At 40.4% G+C, this 13,325-nt stretch overlaps 1 protein-coding gene across 1 annotated transcript in view; it reads right to left on the reverse strand.

Annotated features, from left to right (window-relative positions):
* Window positions 1-6,420: 6,420 nt before the first annotated feature.
* LOC147882709 (jasmonoyl--L-amino acid synthetase JAR1-like) overlaps window positions 6,421-13,325 on the reverse strand; it is a 14,767-nt gene continuing 7,862 nt past the window's right edge. The window contains exon 5 of the mRNA XM_087400486.1: window positions 6,421-6,511. Within this exon, the coding sequence (XP_087256612.1) occupies window positions 6,421-6,511 (91 nt within the window). The remainder of the gene's footprint in view (window positions 6,512-13,325) is intronic.

Genomic DNA, 13,325 nt, shown 5'->3' on the forward strand with positions numbered 1-13,325 from the left:
AGTGTGAGTGAGTGAGAGAGAAAGAACCAAAATAGAAGGGGGCCACGTGGCGAAAAATGGTGTGGGACGCTTTTTCAAGAAAATTGTAACGATAGCGCTGCTTGGTAGGCAGTGCTTACAAACCATAAATTTATGCAAGGTGAAATGTAAAAGACTTAAAAAACATTATTGTTGTAAATCTTCATGGCAAAAAGGACTATAATAAATATCTTTTCATTTTGTATTCAACATCATGAAGGTTTGGTCTCCAAAAAAATACTATTTTTGTGGTTCAAAATCCTCATGGAAAAAATGATTATTATAATAGCCCTTCCATTTCTGTTGACCATCATGAAGGTGCAGTCTCCAAAAACTAAACCTCAAGGCATGCATGATAATGCTTGGAAGATCTCTTTTTTACTCCTCAAGGTGGCTTAGTGAACAAACATATTATTTTTGCTATCCAATCCAAGACATAAAAGGAAGATGTAATAAATATGTTTGCATGGAATATAGGTGTCCAATTTGCATGATCGTCCAATGAAGTCTTCACAATTTCAAGAAGGAAATGGATAAATGTCAACCTTATAACTTAGCATGCTCCATGGCCTTCACAACAGTTGCATCCATTACAATGCATTTCATGACCAATGACCTTTTCTATGTTTTAATTCTTTGGTGATTTTGTTTCACCATCTGATTGCTTTGCCATCTCGACGCCGAGGTCGATCTTTATGCAATACTATTGTTTCATCATGGGCTTGAATTGGTGAAGCACAACTTGCAGCCCACCATTGGAGTTGATACTCCTAATATAACAAACCCTGAGGTTGTCAACTTGGCAATCTCCACACTTGTCAAAGATGTTCTTGATTGAACCTTCCACCTTCTTGGTGATAGTCATGAAATACCTCTAATGCTAGTTGATGGCTTCCACGTGTGGGTTACATCATTTTGACAAAACCAAATCATTTGGGAGCGCACTCCAATTGGTGTTTGAATCCTCCCAAAAAGTGATGGTGCAACATCTCCACGTCAATTTTCATGATCCTTTATATTGACAAGCTTGTTACATTTTCCTCCTTGTCTAAGCCAAGCCAGGCAACGGACTTGGCTTGTTACAGGAACTATTTGCAATGCCCAATTTGCATCATGCACTTCATATTCTTGCACGCTCTTAGAATCATTATCCTCAAATCTCTCTGGTGCAAATTTAGTACTAGATTTGGGAGAGATGGAGTATCTTCTCTTATTTGCGTAACTATGCTCAGGGCTGTGATTGTCATCCTCACATATATTTGAAGGCATTGACTTTGGCCTTTTCCTTCGCATAGTCTTGTTATCTCCATCATTAAAACATTCTTCAGATGCAACACCCATTTCCTTTGCAACATTACTTGTTAGATTAACAATTGTTTTGGAACTAATGTAAATCCAAGATTTTGAAGTTCTTTAAAAAAAAAAAGGTTCTCTAGACTCGGCCCACTTCCGATGAACTGGCCCTTCAAAAAAGATATGCATCTAGAACTTTTCAGAATTGCATTTGAGAGATCACTGACAGACGCATTGTAGAGACCAACATATTTGACATGGTTCAATCCAGCCCTCCAACTACCATGAATAGGTTCAGCTAGATTTGTTGGAGGTATCAAGTACTTCTCATTATCCAACATACTCTGCAAACCAAGCATTGTAGGAATATTGTAATGGCTAAATTACATTATTAACATGATAAAATCCAATTCAATAGAAATAAACAACGTCTATAATGTATTGGTACCAATGGGAAATCCTAGCATGCAACCATGCAAACCATGTTTCAAGCCATGGCAAGTCTGAATCACTTGCATGGCCTGCATTCCACCAGCCCTTAGGCTTCTCATTTCGACTTTTGTAGCTTGCTCTGTAGAGGCATCCTTCCAGCGTCTACATCGAATTTTAAATTCCTCTTGGTTGCCAACTTTTATACATGCCTTTGCATGGGAATGAAGACTTTGCTCCCAATGGAAAAAGCAAGATCGCTCTTTCCCTTCCATTATATTGTCAGGGCCACCATTGAAAGTGGCACGTATAGCTCTCCAATTGGCTTGGGCCTCATTTGCCATGAACCCTTTGAATTCAGCATGGTCAAACCCTTCTGAAACCATTACTTTGATGAGAGTATCCCAAAATAGAATTTGTGCATCCGTATCTTCCGCCTTGAAGTCACAAGTTGCAATTGTTTGCAACTCTTGGAAAGGATTATACACCTGGCAATGAAAAAATCAAAAGGATTATACACATGGATAAAAGGATTGTAGTCCAATCTTTCATTCTCTTCACAAAATCAAACAACACCCAAAAATGACCTAGTTCTCCCCTAGGTCTCATTTTATTTAATAAGTCAAACCTTGAACCAAAACCTTGGGTAGACATTTTAAATACATGACACCTATTGAATGAACTATGTTGCAATTGTCCAGGAAACACTACACTTTGAAAAAAATTATATCTACAATGTCTTTTCAAGTATAAAATTCCATCTAGCCGATCTGACACAGGTCAAGAGTCACGTCGGCCCTCCTTAATCCATCTTGATAATCTATGCACACACAAAAAATTGGTCAATATTCATTGTCAATAACATAATTTAATAAACTAAGGTAATGACAAATAGTATGGTAATTACCTTCTTTTATGGAGCAAAGGTTCACATTGTTTTAGCAAATCTTGTAGCTCAACATCTGACATCTTTATCCCATCTTGCACTTTTTTAGACAATAAAGTTTCCATAATAATGTCTTGGACAATTATATTTTGTATCCCTTTAGGACATACAACACCACCAGTCCTCACCATTTCAGAAACTTTGGTTTAATGGCATCCTTTGCTCTCCTAGTCAAACCATCTCCAACTGGATGATTATGATGGCCATGGTGTATGGCTGCATGAGTAAGATTCACACCATCTCTACATTTGAGCATGCAAAGTAACATTTTACAGTAACATCTCTCCAAAAAAACTGGTGGACGACCACAATGTCTACATGATAAGGAGCCATATGATTCAATTGACACATTTGTTGTCTCTTATCAGATCTCATTCTCTATCCCAATTCTTTTTTTATAACCACAAGTTGCATTCATACAACGAAGGTGACCTCCACATTCCTTTCTATGAATCACACTAGGAAATACTATATTTGTTGTAATAAGATCACTCCAAACATGACCATCACATTTTGACTCAATACTTTTTGTGCGATATTTCGTAGAAGTACCTCGTAACTCAAAGAAAACATCACCATCATAAGTAGAAGGCAACTCATCCACTGTGATGTGCATTTCAACCTTCTCATAGGCCTCACGCAATCTGTTCTTTGTTGGTAGTCGCATAATAATGTCAATGACACTAAGTTGTTTGTCATTCTCAATATTGCTAGTTGAATCAAGTTTCCTTCCCTCATCATTTTTGTTGGAAAAAGAGTAGAAATATTTTTGGTTTTCATGTAGTAGAGTCTTCTGAAGTTCATTGTCATCAAGCTTGAATCTCTCTCCCTTCAATGTGAGAATATCACTGAACTATGCATCAAGGTGAAACAATTTGTATCCATCGTCATGGAATTCGTATTGTAGCTCCATTGTCAAATCAGACCCATTATCACCGAAGTGTTGATGGATAGATATGGACCCGAGTGTGAATTGAAAATGGCCAGCAAGCACCATCTCTGACAACACTCCTCTACTTATAGATGTGCGAACAAACATATGCATAGATCTATCCTCATTCTGAGTTGTGACAGATTCCATTAGAATGGAGTGGTTGAGCTCTGTAACTCAATGAGTTGAAGTCCAAAGGGTGAGATCAAGAGCAAAGTGTTCCTTTCAAGAAGTCATTCGAAACAAGAGTCTGCCTAAAGAAAAGTGGTTCTCAAATGCTTTGCACACAATGCACATTGTTTATACTCACAACTTTGTAAGATCGGTCTTATGAGTTGACACAAGTGTGACAATGGTACTGAACTATGATGTAAATTTTAGCCATCATTTTTTAACATTACTACTATCATACCTTGGACTCTTAGATCTTTACTCCTCAACCCATCTTTGACACATGTGTGGGAGTTACTCCAAGCCATTATCATTAGCAATAACATTTCATAATTGCTATATATCCATTCCGATAATTGCCGATAATTGGATATAAGGATTATTAAACTACATAAATCGATTTAAGTATTTTTTACTTGATAGATAGATATGAATTATATTAGTGGTGAACAAACAATGGTTGCATTATTAGACGTTACTATCTATCTCTTTCTCTTCTACATCTCTAACCTTTTGAATATAAATTATGATGTTTAAAATATGCCACTAGACACCTTTTGTCGAGATGAAGAGGGTCTATTGGACTTTGTTCATCGTGTCTTCAAATAAATGAAAAACACAAACACATCTGCACTCCTGACAACAAGGTGCCAGAAGTGGGAGTATAGTCAGAAAGTAATCGGACTACAAAAGACTATCAGGAGATGTAAAAAGGGCAGAGAGGAAATCTTACAAAAGGTAGTATGCTTCTTGTATATTATGTTTTGCCAGAGAATACATCAACTCAACAACTCAAACTCTCAACAAGAGCTAATACAAGGTTTTATAGCCATCTGAGATTAGTCCGACTGTTGTAAGGCAACAATAAGTTTCAAAATGTAACACTCATAGTCAAAAAAATTACATGTTGGATAAGGCCACTAAGGAGTGCTGTTTTCTTTACTGAAAATACTCCTTCAAGTGCATCTTGAAGATATGTGAAGCATTGAGGTCAATCAGTGTTCCCCAGGTGACAATTGGATTCGCAGTTTTGATTTCTTCTTTCTTTTCTTGAGTATCCGGTGGTGCCTCTACTGCTTCTGGCTGTTCACTGGGGTTCTACTGGAGTGGCTGGGGTTAGTTCTCACTTCTGTGCTGGCATGTTCCTCAAGCTATTCTGCTGTAAGCTTAGTAATTTCTATCATGAATTCTGCAGGTTCATCGAAATTTGCAAAAGTTCCTGCTTTCCTTGTGTCAAAGATTGTGAGAGCGTCCTCCAGTGGCATCTGCTTTTTCTGGGCATCCTTTTATTTTTCCCCTAGAGTCTCCAGCTCATAGGCCATGGCCTTGTAGGCATATGCAGCCAATGCGAAAGCATCGTATGGTCTTTTGCTATAGTAAAGACTCTGCCCTTCAAGGTATTCCATGACTCTTGGGATGTCCGGATCAGCTGATTCTTCAATTCAGAAAGTCATATTTGCTAAGGAATACGCCATCTACCTCGTCGGCCATTTCCTTGAGTTGCTGTTCTACATGTGGTAGTGCATGAAGCTGTTGCTTTAACAAAAGATTTTCGATTTGAAGGTCATTATGACTTGTTCCCATATGGTCGAGCTGGACAAAGAATTCATCTTTCATTTCTTGGAGCCATTCTATCATAGTCGGCATGCAATCTTGTTGTACTTTGACTTGTGCTATCAGCTTTGCAATATGTTTGCTCTGCTGCTCTGTGGACTTTGCATATTCTTCTTGAAGTTCTGCAAGTTTGGCCTGTGCATTGGAAAGCTGTTGCTGCATGTCAGAATGTTTGATCATTAATTACTGTGTTGCCTCTTTTTCTTTCTGGAACTGTTGGATCTGTTGCTGTAGCTTAGCTTGTTTGTTTTGTTGGTGTTCAAAATAATGTTGGAATATGAGCAGGGCATTGCCAACTTGCATGCTTGACACCTCTGCGTTTGCTGCGAATGCCTGTTTGTCCTTCACAGGAGTTTCCTGCAAGTCGAGCTTGCGGATTGGAGACAAATTTTCAAATTGGGACTTGGGGGGTGAGTTGAGCAACAAACAAGCCATGTCGTCCTCGAGCTTGAGCCATGCTTCCTTCGGCATCTATGCTTTAGCTCGTTGATTGAGCTTGATTTTTTTGGCGGGTTTATGTTCTATTTGCTGAGGGGGCATCTCCTCCTTTTCCAATGGTGTGTCCCAGAGTGTATCTGCCAACAAGGACTTACCATACACTGCTTGTAATGCCTCATCCTGAGAATACTGAGCTGCTTGCAAATCTTGCACTATTGCAGCCTTTAATTTGTCAGATTCTTTGTTGTCTTGCTTTGTTCTATCATGCTTCTGCTTTTTTTGATCCTCTGTGTATTGTATAATGATGTTTGGCACTTCTTCCTTATTTTGTGTTGCAAATTCAAGCAATGCTGTAATGAACGGTGCAATCTTCGAATGTGCATTTGATGTAGTCAAATCTTTCTTTGCTATCTCCCCCATGAGACGTGTGTGCAATAGGTGAGCCCAACTTATGCATGTGCCCTTCTCTGCTACGTGGAGTACTGCATATGAATCTCGGCTCATTGTGTTGGGCTTCACCAAAAGCTACATTCTTTCTAGATACCACAACAGTTTTTGGCGGCGGCTTGTATCTTGTACATCACTCACAAAAATAATTTTTCTGCGTTCCAGGCGGTCCAACTTCCTTGTGCATCTCACTATCGATATCTTTGTTGCATGCAACTTCCTCCCTGATCAAAAGCAAGTGAAAAACCTCATAGATAATCTCAGGTGTCACCATGAGAGTGTTGCTCAACATACCTCCCGATTTCTAGAAAGCTTCATATTGCACGAGAGGATCTTGCGGAGCCTCCCACAATCTCCACGGAAGCCTTGCATACTGAAGCAAGCCAATCTTCTTTAACCACTTTTGGTTTTGGTTGAGGTCCATTGTTGAGGTCTAGAGAGACTTTGAAGATGGTGAAACTGGCCGTCACAATCTGCTTCTTGAGTGGTGGTTGGGGGGGTTTTTCATGGACTCTGTCTCCTCACTCTCTATGATGACAATCGCCTTCTCCTCATCTGGGCTTGTTCGGGGGCTCTTTCTTTCCGGAGTTAGGGACTTTTTATTGTGACCCATAAACTACGTTTTGGAGCCATTTGAAGGGAAGCTTGACTGCACAGGTCATCGTTCATTGGGCTTGTGTGGAGATTCACTAGTAGTCTCGCATGTGCCAGACTGGCAGTATGAAGCGACGATTGGGTGGGTGTATAATCCACCTCCCATCCCTCCTTGCTTATATGAGTTTGCATCATGGGGTCGGTAAGGTGTGCATCGGCGATGATGCTTTTCCTCATGTTGAGGGCGTCGTTTGTGTGAGCAGCCTTGTCGAAATTTGTATCGTTGATACTGTGTACATATGGGTGCTGATGGGTTGGCACGGCTAGTATAGTCTATTTTGTGAGTCGACAGACTGAGGGCGGAGTGAGGTTGGATAGGTGGAGCATAGTCGGACTTTGTTGCGATTCATGTGGAGAATTGTAATCAGGCTGTAGGGTCGGACAGGACGCAAGAGTTGGATGGAATTCGGACTGGAGTGGGTGGATCGAATGCGAGACTGAATACGCGGACCTCAGTCGTACCCTCAGTCGTACTCCAAAAAGTCAAAAAAGACACGTGCCACGCGTGTGCAGTGGATCGGAGTCAGATTTGCTTAGTTTGGTCCCTGTCGGAACTATGGTAGAGTTCTCAGTTAGTTTTGTTGGACTTTGGTCTGAAACACATCGGAGCATTGTTGGAGTGAAGCTCGTTGCATCTTCATCTTGTTGTTGCATCTTCTCACCTGCAAAATTACCTTTGTTTATTGTAGGGTATTTGATTATACCTGAACTGTATGGAAGTGTGGCAATGTCTCTGCTGCATTGTTGGTAGAATCGGGTTGGACTATGATTGTAGTTGCTATTCATGTGATCGGTTGCTTCTATGATGTTGTTCAGAGCTGTCACCACGAAACGCTTCTGAATTTGTCTTTGAAGGCTTCTTTGAAAAGTTGCATGATACCCCATTAGTGAGCAGATAGGTTGAAATAGAGACTATATAACTGTGTACCTCAAAATGGTTCTGCAGTGAGATTGTGTTGATCTTCGCCTGTGTGGGATCAGGGCCAATGTAAGGCTTAAGTATAAAACCATTGATTGGCTTCTCAAAGGAGTTTCCATGTAGGTCTGCCAAGAGAAATGTCCCTTGCTCATATGTATCAATCACCTTGAATGGACCATCATACCTTAATTTGAATTTACCTGGCATTTTGCCCAGCTTAGTGTTGAACATCAACACCAAGTCTCCGTTTTTTAAAAGCTTGAATTTAATATTTCTATTGAATCTCCAGGCTACCCTTCTTTTTTGGTTAATGTCAGCTATATGGGAGCTGGCCAATCTATCTTCATCCAATTGTAAAAGTTGCTCCAACCTAGCATGGATGGAGTCTTCTGGTGAAAGTTTGTTGTCAATTGCTATGCCTGCAACAAACTGCATGGGTACCACTACTTCACAACCATACAATAGCCTGAAAGGTGTCAATCCTATGGCTACCTTGTGTGCTGTCCAAAGTGCCCAAAGCACCAAGTCTAAAATGCTGATCCCAATCCTCTGGGTGATCAGCAATTATTCTGCTGTAAACCTTTTTCATGAGCTTGTTGTAGCTCTCAGTCAATCCATTGGCTTGTGGGTATATGTTGTGGATTTTTTGTGCAGCATCATGTGCATCTTGGTCATTTTTCTGATAGTTTTGTTAATGAAATGGGTTCCTCTGTCAAATACAATCTCAATAGGAACACCAAATCTGGTTACAGTATTGTGATACAAAAAATGTGCAACTATTCTAGCTTTGCATGTCCTCAATGCTAGAGCCTCAACTCATTTAGTGCAATAATCAATAGCACCAAGAATATATTGATTACCTAAGAATTTAGCTGCAGGTTTGATTGGTCCAATAAAGTCCAATCCCCCCACTTTTGAAAAGGTCCCAATGGAATAAATGACTGATTTGCCATTCTGTCACTATCCATTGGTCGGTCATCCCTTTAACATGACAAGCATGATTTGGCATAATTGTGTGCATCTTTTAACATTGTGGGCCACCATAATCCAACCTGCAAGATTTTCTTACCCGTGATATCACCTGAGAAGTGGCCTCCTGTTGGCCCTCCATGTGCCTCTGCTAACACAGTTTTTTGCTCATGGTCTTGGGCACACCTTCTGATGAACTGGTCGATACCTCTTTTGTACAACACTCCAGCAATGATAAGGAAAGGTCTGCTTTGCAATACTAATTTTTTTCTTTGATCCCTATTCAATGTTTCTAGAATTAGTCCATCAGTAAGGAAAAATAATATCTTGTCATACCAGTTTGGTGGTTCTTCTATTCTTATCATAAATATACATGCATCAGGGAGTTCATCTGGGATGCTCATTCTGCACTTATTCTGCTTGTGCCCTGCCTTGTTGCAATAGAAGCACTTGATCTTCTTCTTTCTCTTTTTATCATCAGAAGAAGATGGGTTACCAGAGTCCTTACCCTTACCTTTCTTTGATCCAGTCCAAAACCAGAATCTTCTCCAGTCCTCGTCTTTTGACGCATCTCCTCCTCCAGAAGCATCGCGCTGAAAACCTCAAAGTTGAGGGGCGGATTTCTGTTTTGCGTATTCAGTGCCATAACAAGACCATCGTACTTTGGTGGGAGAATCCGTATGCACCTTCGTGCTAGATTCTCGCTGGTGATGGTGATGCCAATCGCAATCATCTGATCGTTCACCCTGGTGATGAACTTCTCTGCCGCTTCAAACTCAGACAACTTCTCGTTCGCGAGTTGAGTCTCCAGATTCTGAATCCGCATCTGATTCATGGTATCATACTGATTTTTCAAGACCATCCATGCCTCCTCTGCTGCGATGACGTGTTGAATTAATGCCTCCTCCGCTGTGGTGACATGTAACCACTCAAGTAAAATTGGTTGATTGTTAGTAATGAGGAAGGCACCTCTAGCGATACCTCCCTTATAACTTTCAATGGAGAAGGTAGATCTTGTGAGAACTCCCCTACAATTTCAAGTCTACTCTTGATGTCTGATGTTAGCCAATCAATTTCTACATAATCATCATTTCATGTAGCTTATGTCAAGATATGTATCCTAGTGTGTGGATCAAACTTCCTTCTCTTTGAATTTCACAAATTTTGTCCCTTAATCAACAAATTCCACTCACAACATATAACCTCTTACGCAAGACCCCAAAGAACACCATGTATAAGTAGAGTATTAGTACAAAAAACATAACTCTTTTGTAACATATATAAAAAAAGTCTACATACAATCAAAACCATAAATAAGTTATGAGAGGGCTCTTGTTTTTGCCTCTTTAGATTGGTTGTTGACTCAAGCCTTGCATCTTATATCATTTGATGGGTGAAATTATGGATTTCTTAGAAGATCAAGTGTCATAATTATCATTGGGAAAAATTCACTTATTTTTTAGGACCATGTAACCATACTTGTGTTTGATGCATAAGTAATTGTTTTTAATGTATATCATTGAATGTGATGAATTGCACCTATAAATGTGAGTAAATATAACACGTGTACGCTAATCAAATTTGGACACCTATGCATGTTTTATCGTATTTTTATCGAGATTCTTATATGTAAATATTGGTGCTTCATTATCGTAACAATTACTAGTTGAGAGTAGAGGGCACAAGCTCAACAAAGGGGTGTTCACTATGAAATTTGTATATATAAGAATAAAGTTTTGTTTGCGAATTCCAAAAATAGATTGCAAAAGTGAATATTGAAAGATGGTGGAATACTTTACCTAAGGTCTATGACCTCATTCGTGATTGGTTCAAGATAAGAGTAATTGTCTATGTTATCAATTGGATCGATATAGCCAACAGGAATCCAAGTTAAACCTAACTAAGTTAAACTAACCTACACTAGGTTAAACTAACCTAACCTTGGTTAAACCTAACTAGGGTGAGATTTATTGTTAGGTTAGGGTTTTTTATAAATTATATTTAATAATGAATTAAAGAAATTAATTAACTCTTAAACAAATTCGAGGGGTGGAGTTTCACGTGACAGCGGGGGGGGGTGGCAGCTAGAGGGGAGGGGAGGGTGGAGGGGAGGGTGAAGGGGGGGGGGGGGGGAAGGGAGGAGGAGGGAGGAGGAGAGAGGCAAGGTGGGTGGGGAGTGGTTCGGTGAGAGCGGGCAAAGGGCAAGCAGAGGCGTGGAAGCGGGGCAGGTGGTCGGTTGTGTGGAAGCAGGACGAGCGGGCACTGCGCACGAGTGTTGCCTATCGACGGGTGTCGCTACAGGCGCCACTACCCATAGCAGCAAGGGCTAAGGCCCTTGCTTATTAGGTTAGTGTGAAGGGAGGTTTAGTTGGTGGAGCAGCTTAACAAGGGAGGGGGTATGGAGAGAGAGAGAGAGAGAGAGAGAGAGAGAGAGAGAGAGAGAGAGAGAGAGAGAGAGAGAGAGAGAGAAGGGGGGAAAGAGAGAGAGAGAGAGAGAGAGAGAGAGAGAGAGAGAGAGAGAGAGAGAGAGAGAAGGGGGGAAAGGGGGAGAGAGAGGTGGAAAAGAGAGAGAGAGAGAGAGAGAGAGAGAGGTGAAAAAGAACACCATGTATAAGTAGAGTATTAGTACAAAAAGCATAACTCTTTTGTAACATATATAGACTAACAAAAGCATAACTCTTTTGTAACATATATAAAAAAAGTCTACATACAATAAAAACCATAAATAAGTTATGAGAGGGCTCTTGTTTTTGCCTCTTTAGATTGGTTGTTGACTCAAGCCTTGTATCTTATATCATTTGATGGGTGAAATTATGGAATTTCTAAGAAGATCAAGTGTCATAATTATCATTGAGAAAAATTCACTTATTTTTTAGGACCATGTAACCATACTTGTGTTTGATGCATAAGTAATTGTTTTTAATGTATATCATTGATGTGATGAATTGCACCTATAAATGTGAGTAAATCTAACACGTGTACGCTAATCAAATTTGGGACACCTATGCATGTTATTAAAATTCGAGGGGGGAGGGTTCACGTGACAGCGGGGGGGGAGTGGTGGCTAGAGGGGAGGGGAGGGTGAAGGGGAGGGTAAAGGGGAGGGGGGGAAGGGAGGACGAGGGAGGAGGAGAGAGGCGAGGCGAGCAAGGAGTGGTTCGGTGAGGGTGGGCAGAGGGCAAGCGAAGCCATGGGAAGCGGGGCAGGTGGTCGGTGGTGTGGAAGCAAGACTATGGAAGAGAGACGGGTGGGCACTGCGCACGAGTGTGCCTGTCGACGGGTGTCACTAGAGGCGCCGCTACTCATAGCAGCAATGTCTTTGGGCCCTTGCTTATTAGGTTAGTGTGTAGGGTGGTTTAGTTGGTGGAGCGACCGACAAGGGAGGGGTAGAGAGAGAGAGAGAGAGAGAGAGAGAGAGAGAGAGAGAGAGAGAGAGAGAGAGAGAGAGAGAGAGAGGTAGTACAGATGTCTACTCTTGATGTCTCATGTTAGCCAATCAATTTCTACATAATCATCCTTTCATGTAGCTTATATCAAGATATGTATCCTAGTGTGTGGATCAAAATTCCTTCTCTTTGAATTTCACAAATTTTGTCCTTAATCAGCGAATTCCACTCACAACATATAACCTCTTAGGCAAGACCCAAAGAACACCATGTATAAGTAGAGTATTAGTACAAATAGCATAACTCTTTTCTAACATATATAAAAAAAGTCTACATACAATCAAAACCATAAATAAGTTATGAGAGGGCTCTTGTTTTGCCTCTTTAGATTGGTTGTTGACTCAAGCCTTGCACCTTATATCATTTGATGGGTGAAATTATGGAATTTCTTAGAAGATCAAGTGTCATAATTATCATTGGGAAAAATTCACTTATTTTTTAGGACCATGTAACCATACTTGTGTTTGATGCATAAGTAATTGTCTTAATGTATATCATTGAATGTGATGAATTGCACCTATAAATGTGAGTAAATATAACACGTGTACGCTAATCAAATTTGGGACACCTATGCATGTTATTATCGTATTTTTATCGAGATTCTATATGTAAATATTGGTGCTTCATTATCGTAACAATTACTAGTTGAGAGTAGAGGGCATAAGCTCAAGAAAGGGGTGTTCACTATGAAATTTGTATATATAAGAATAAAGTTTTGTTTGCGAATTCCAAAATAGATTGCAAAAGTGAATATTGAAAGATGGTGGAATACTTTACCTAAGGTCTATGACCTCATTCGTGATTGGTTCAAGATAAGAGTAATTGTCTATGTCATCTATATGATCGATATAGCCAAGAGGAATCCAAGTTAAACCTAACTAAGTTAAAGTAACCTACACTAGGTTACACTAACCTAACCTTGGTTAAACCAAACTAGGGTTAGATGTGGCAGCTAGAGGGGAGGGGAGGGTGGAGGGGAGGGTGAAGGGGAGGGGGGAAAGGGAGGAGGAGGGAGGAGGGAGAGAGGCGAGGCAAGCCGGGAGTGGTTCG

The sequence above is a fragment of the Dipteris shenzhenensis genome, chromosome 29 (assembly GCF_047967505.1).
Source record: "Dipteris shenzhenensis isolate YYH24624 ecotype China chromosome 29, Dip_SZ_1.0, whole genome shotgun sequence".
Lineage (NCBI taxonomy): Eukaryota > Viridiplantae > Streptophyta > Polypodiopsida > Gleicheniales > Dipteridaceae > Dipteris > Dipteris shenzhenensis.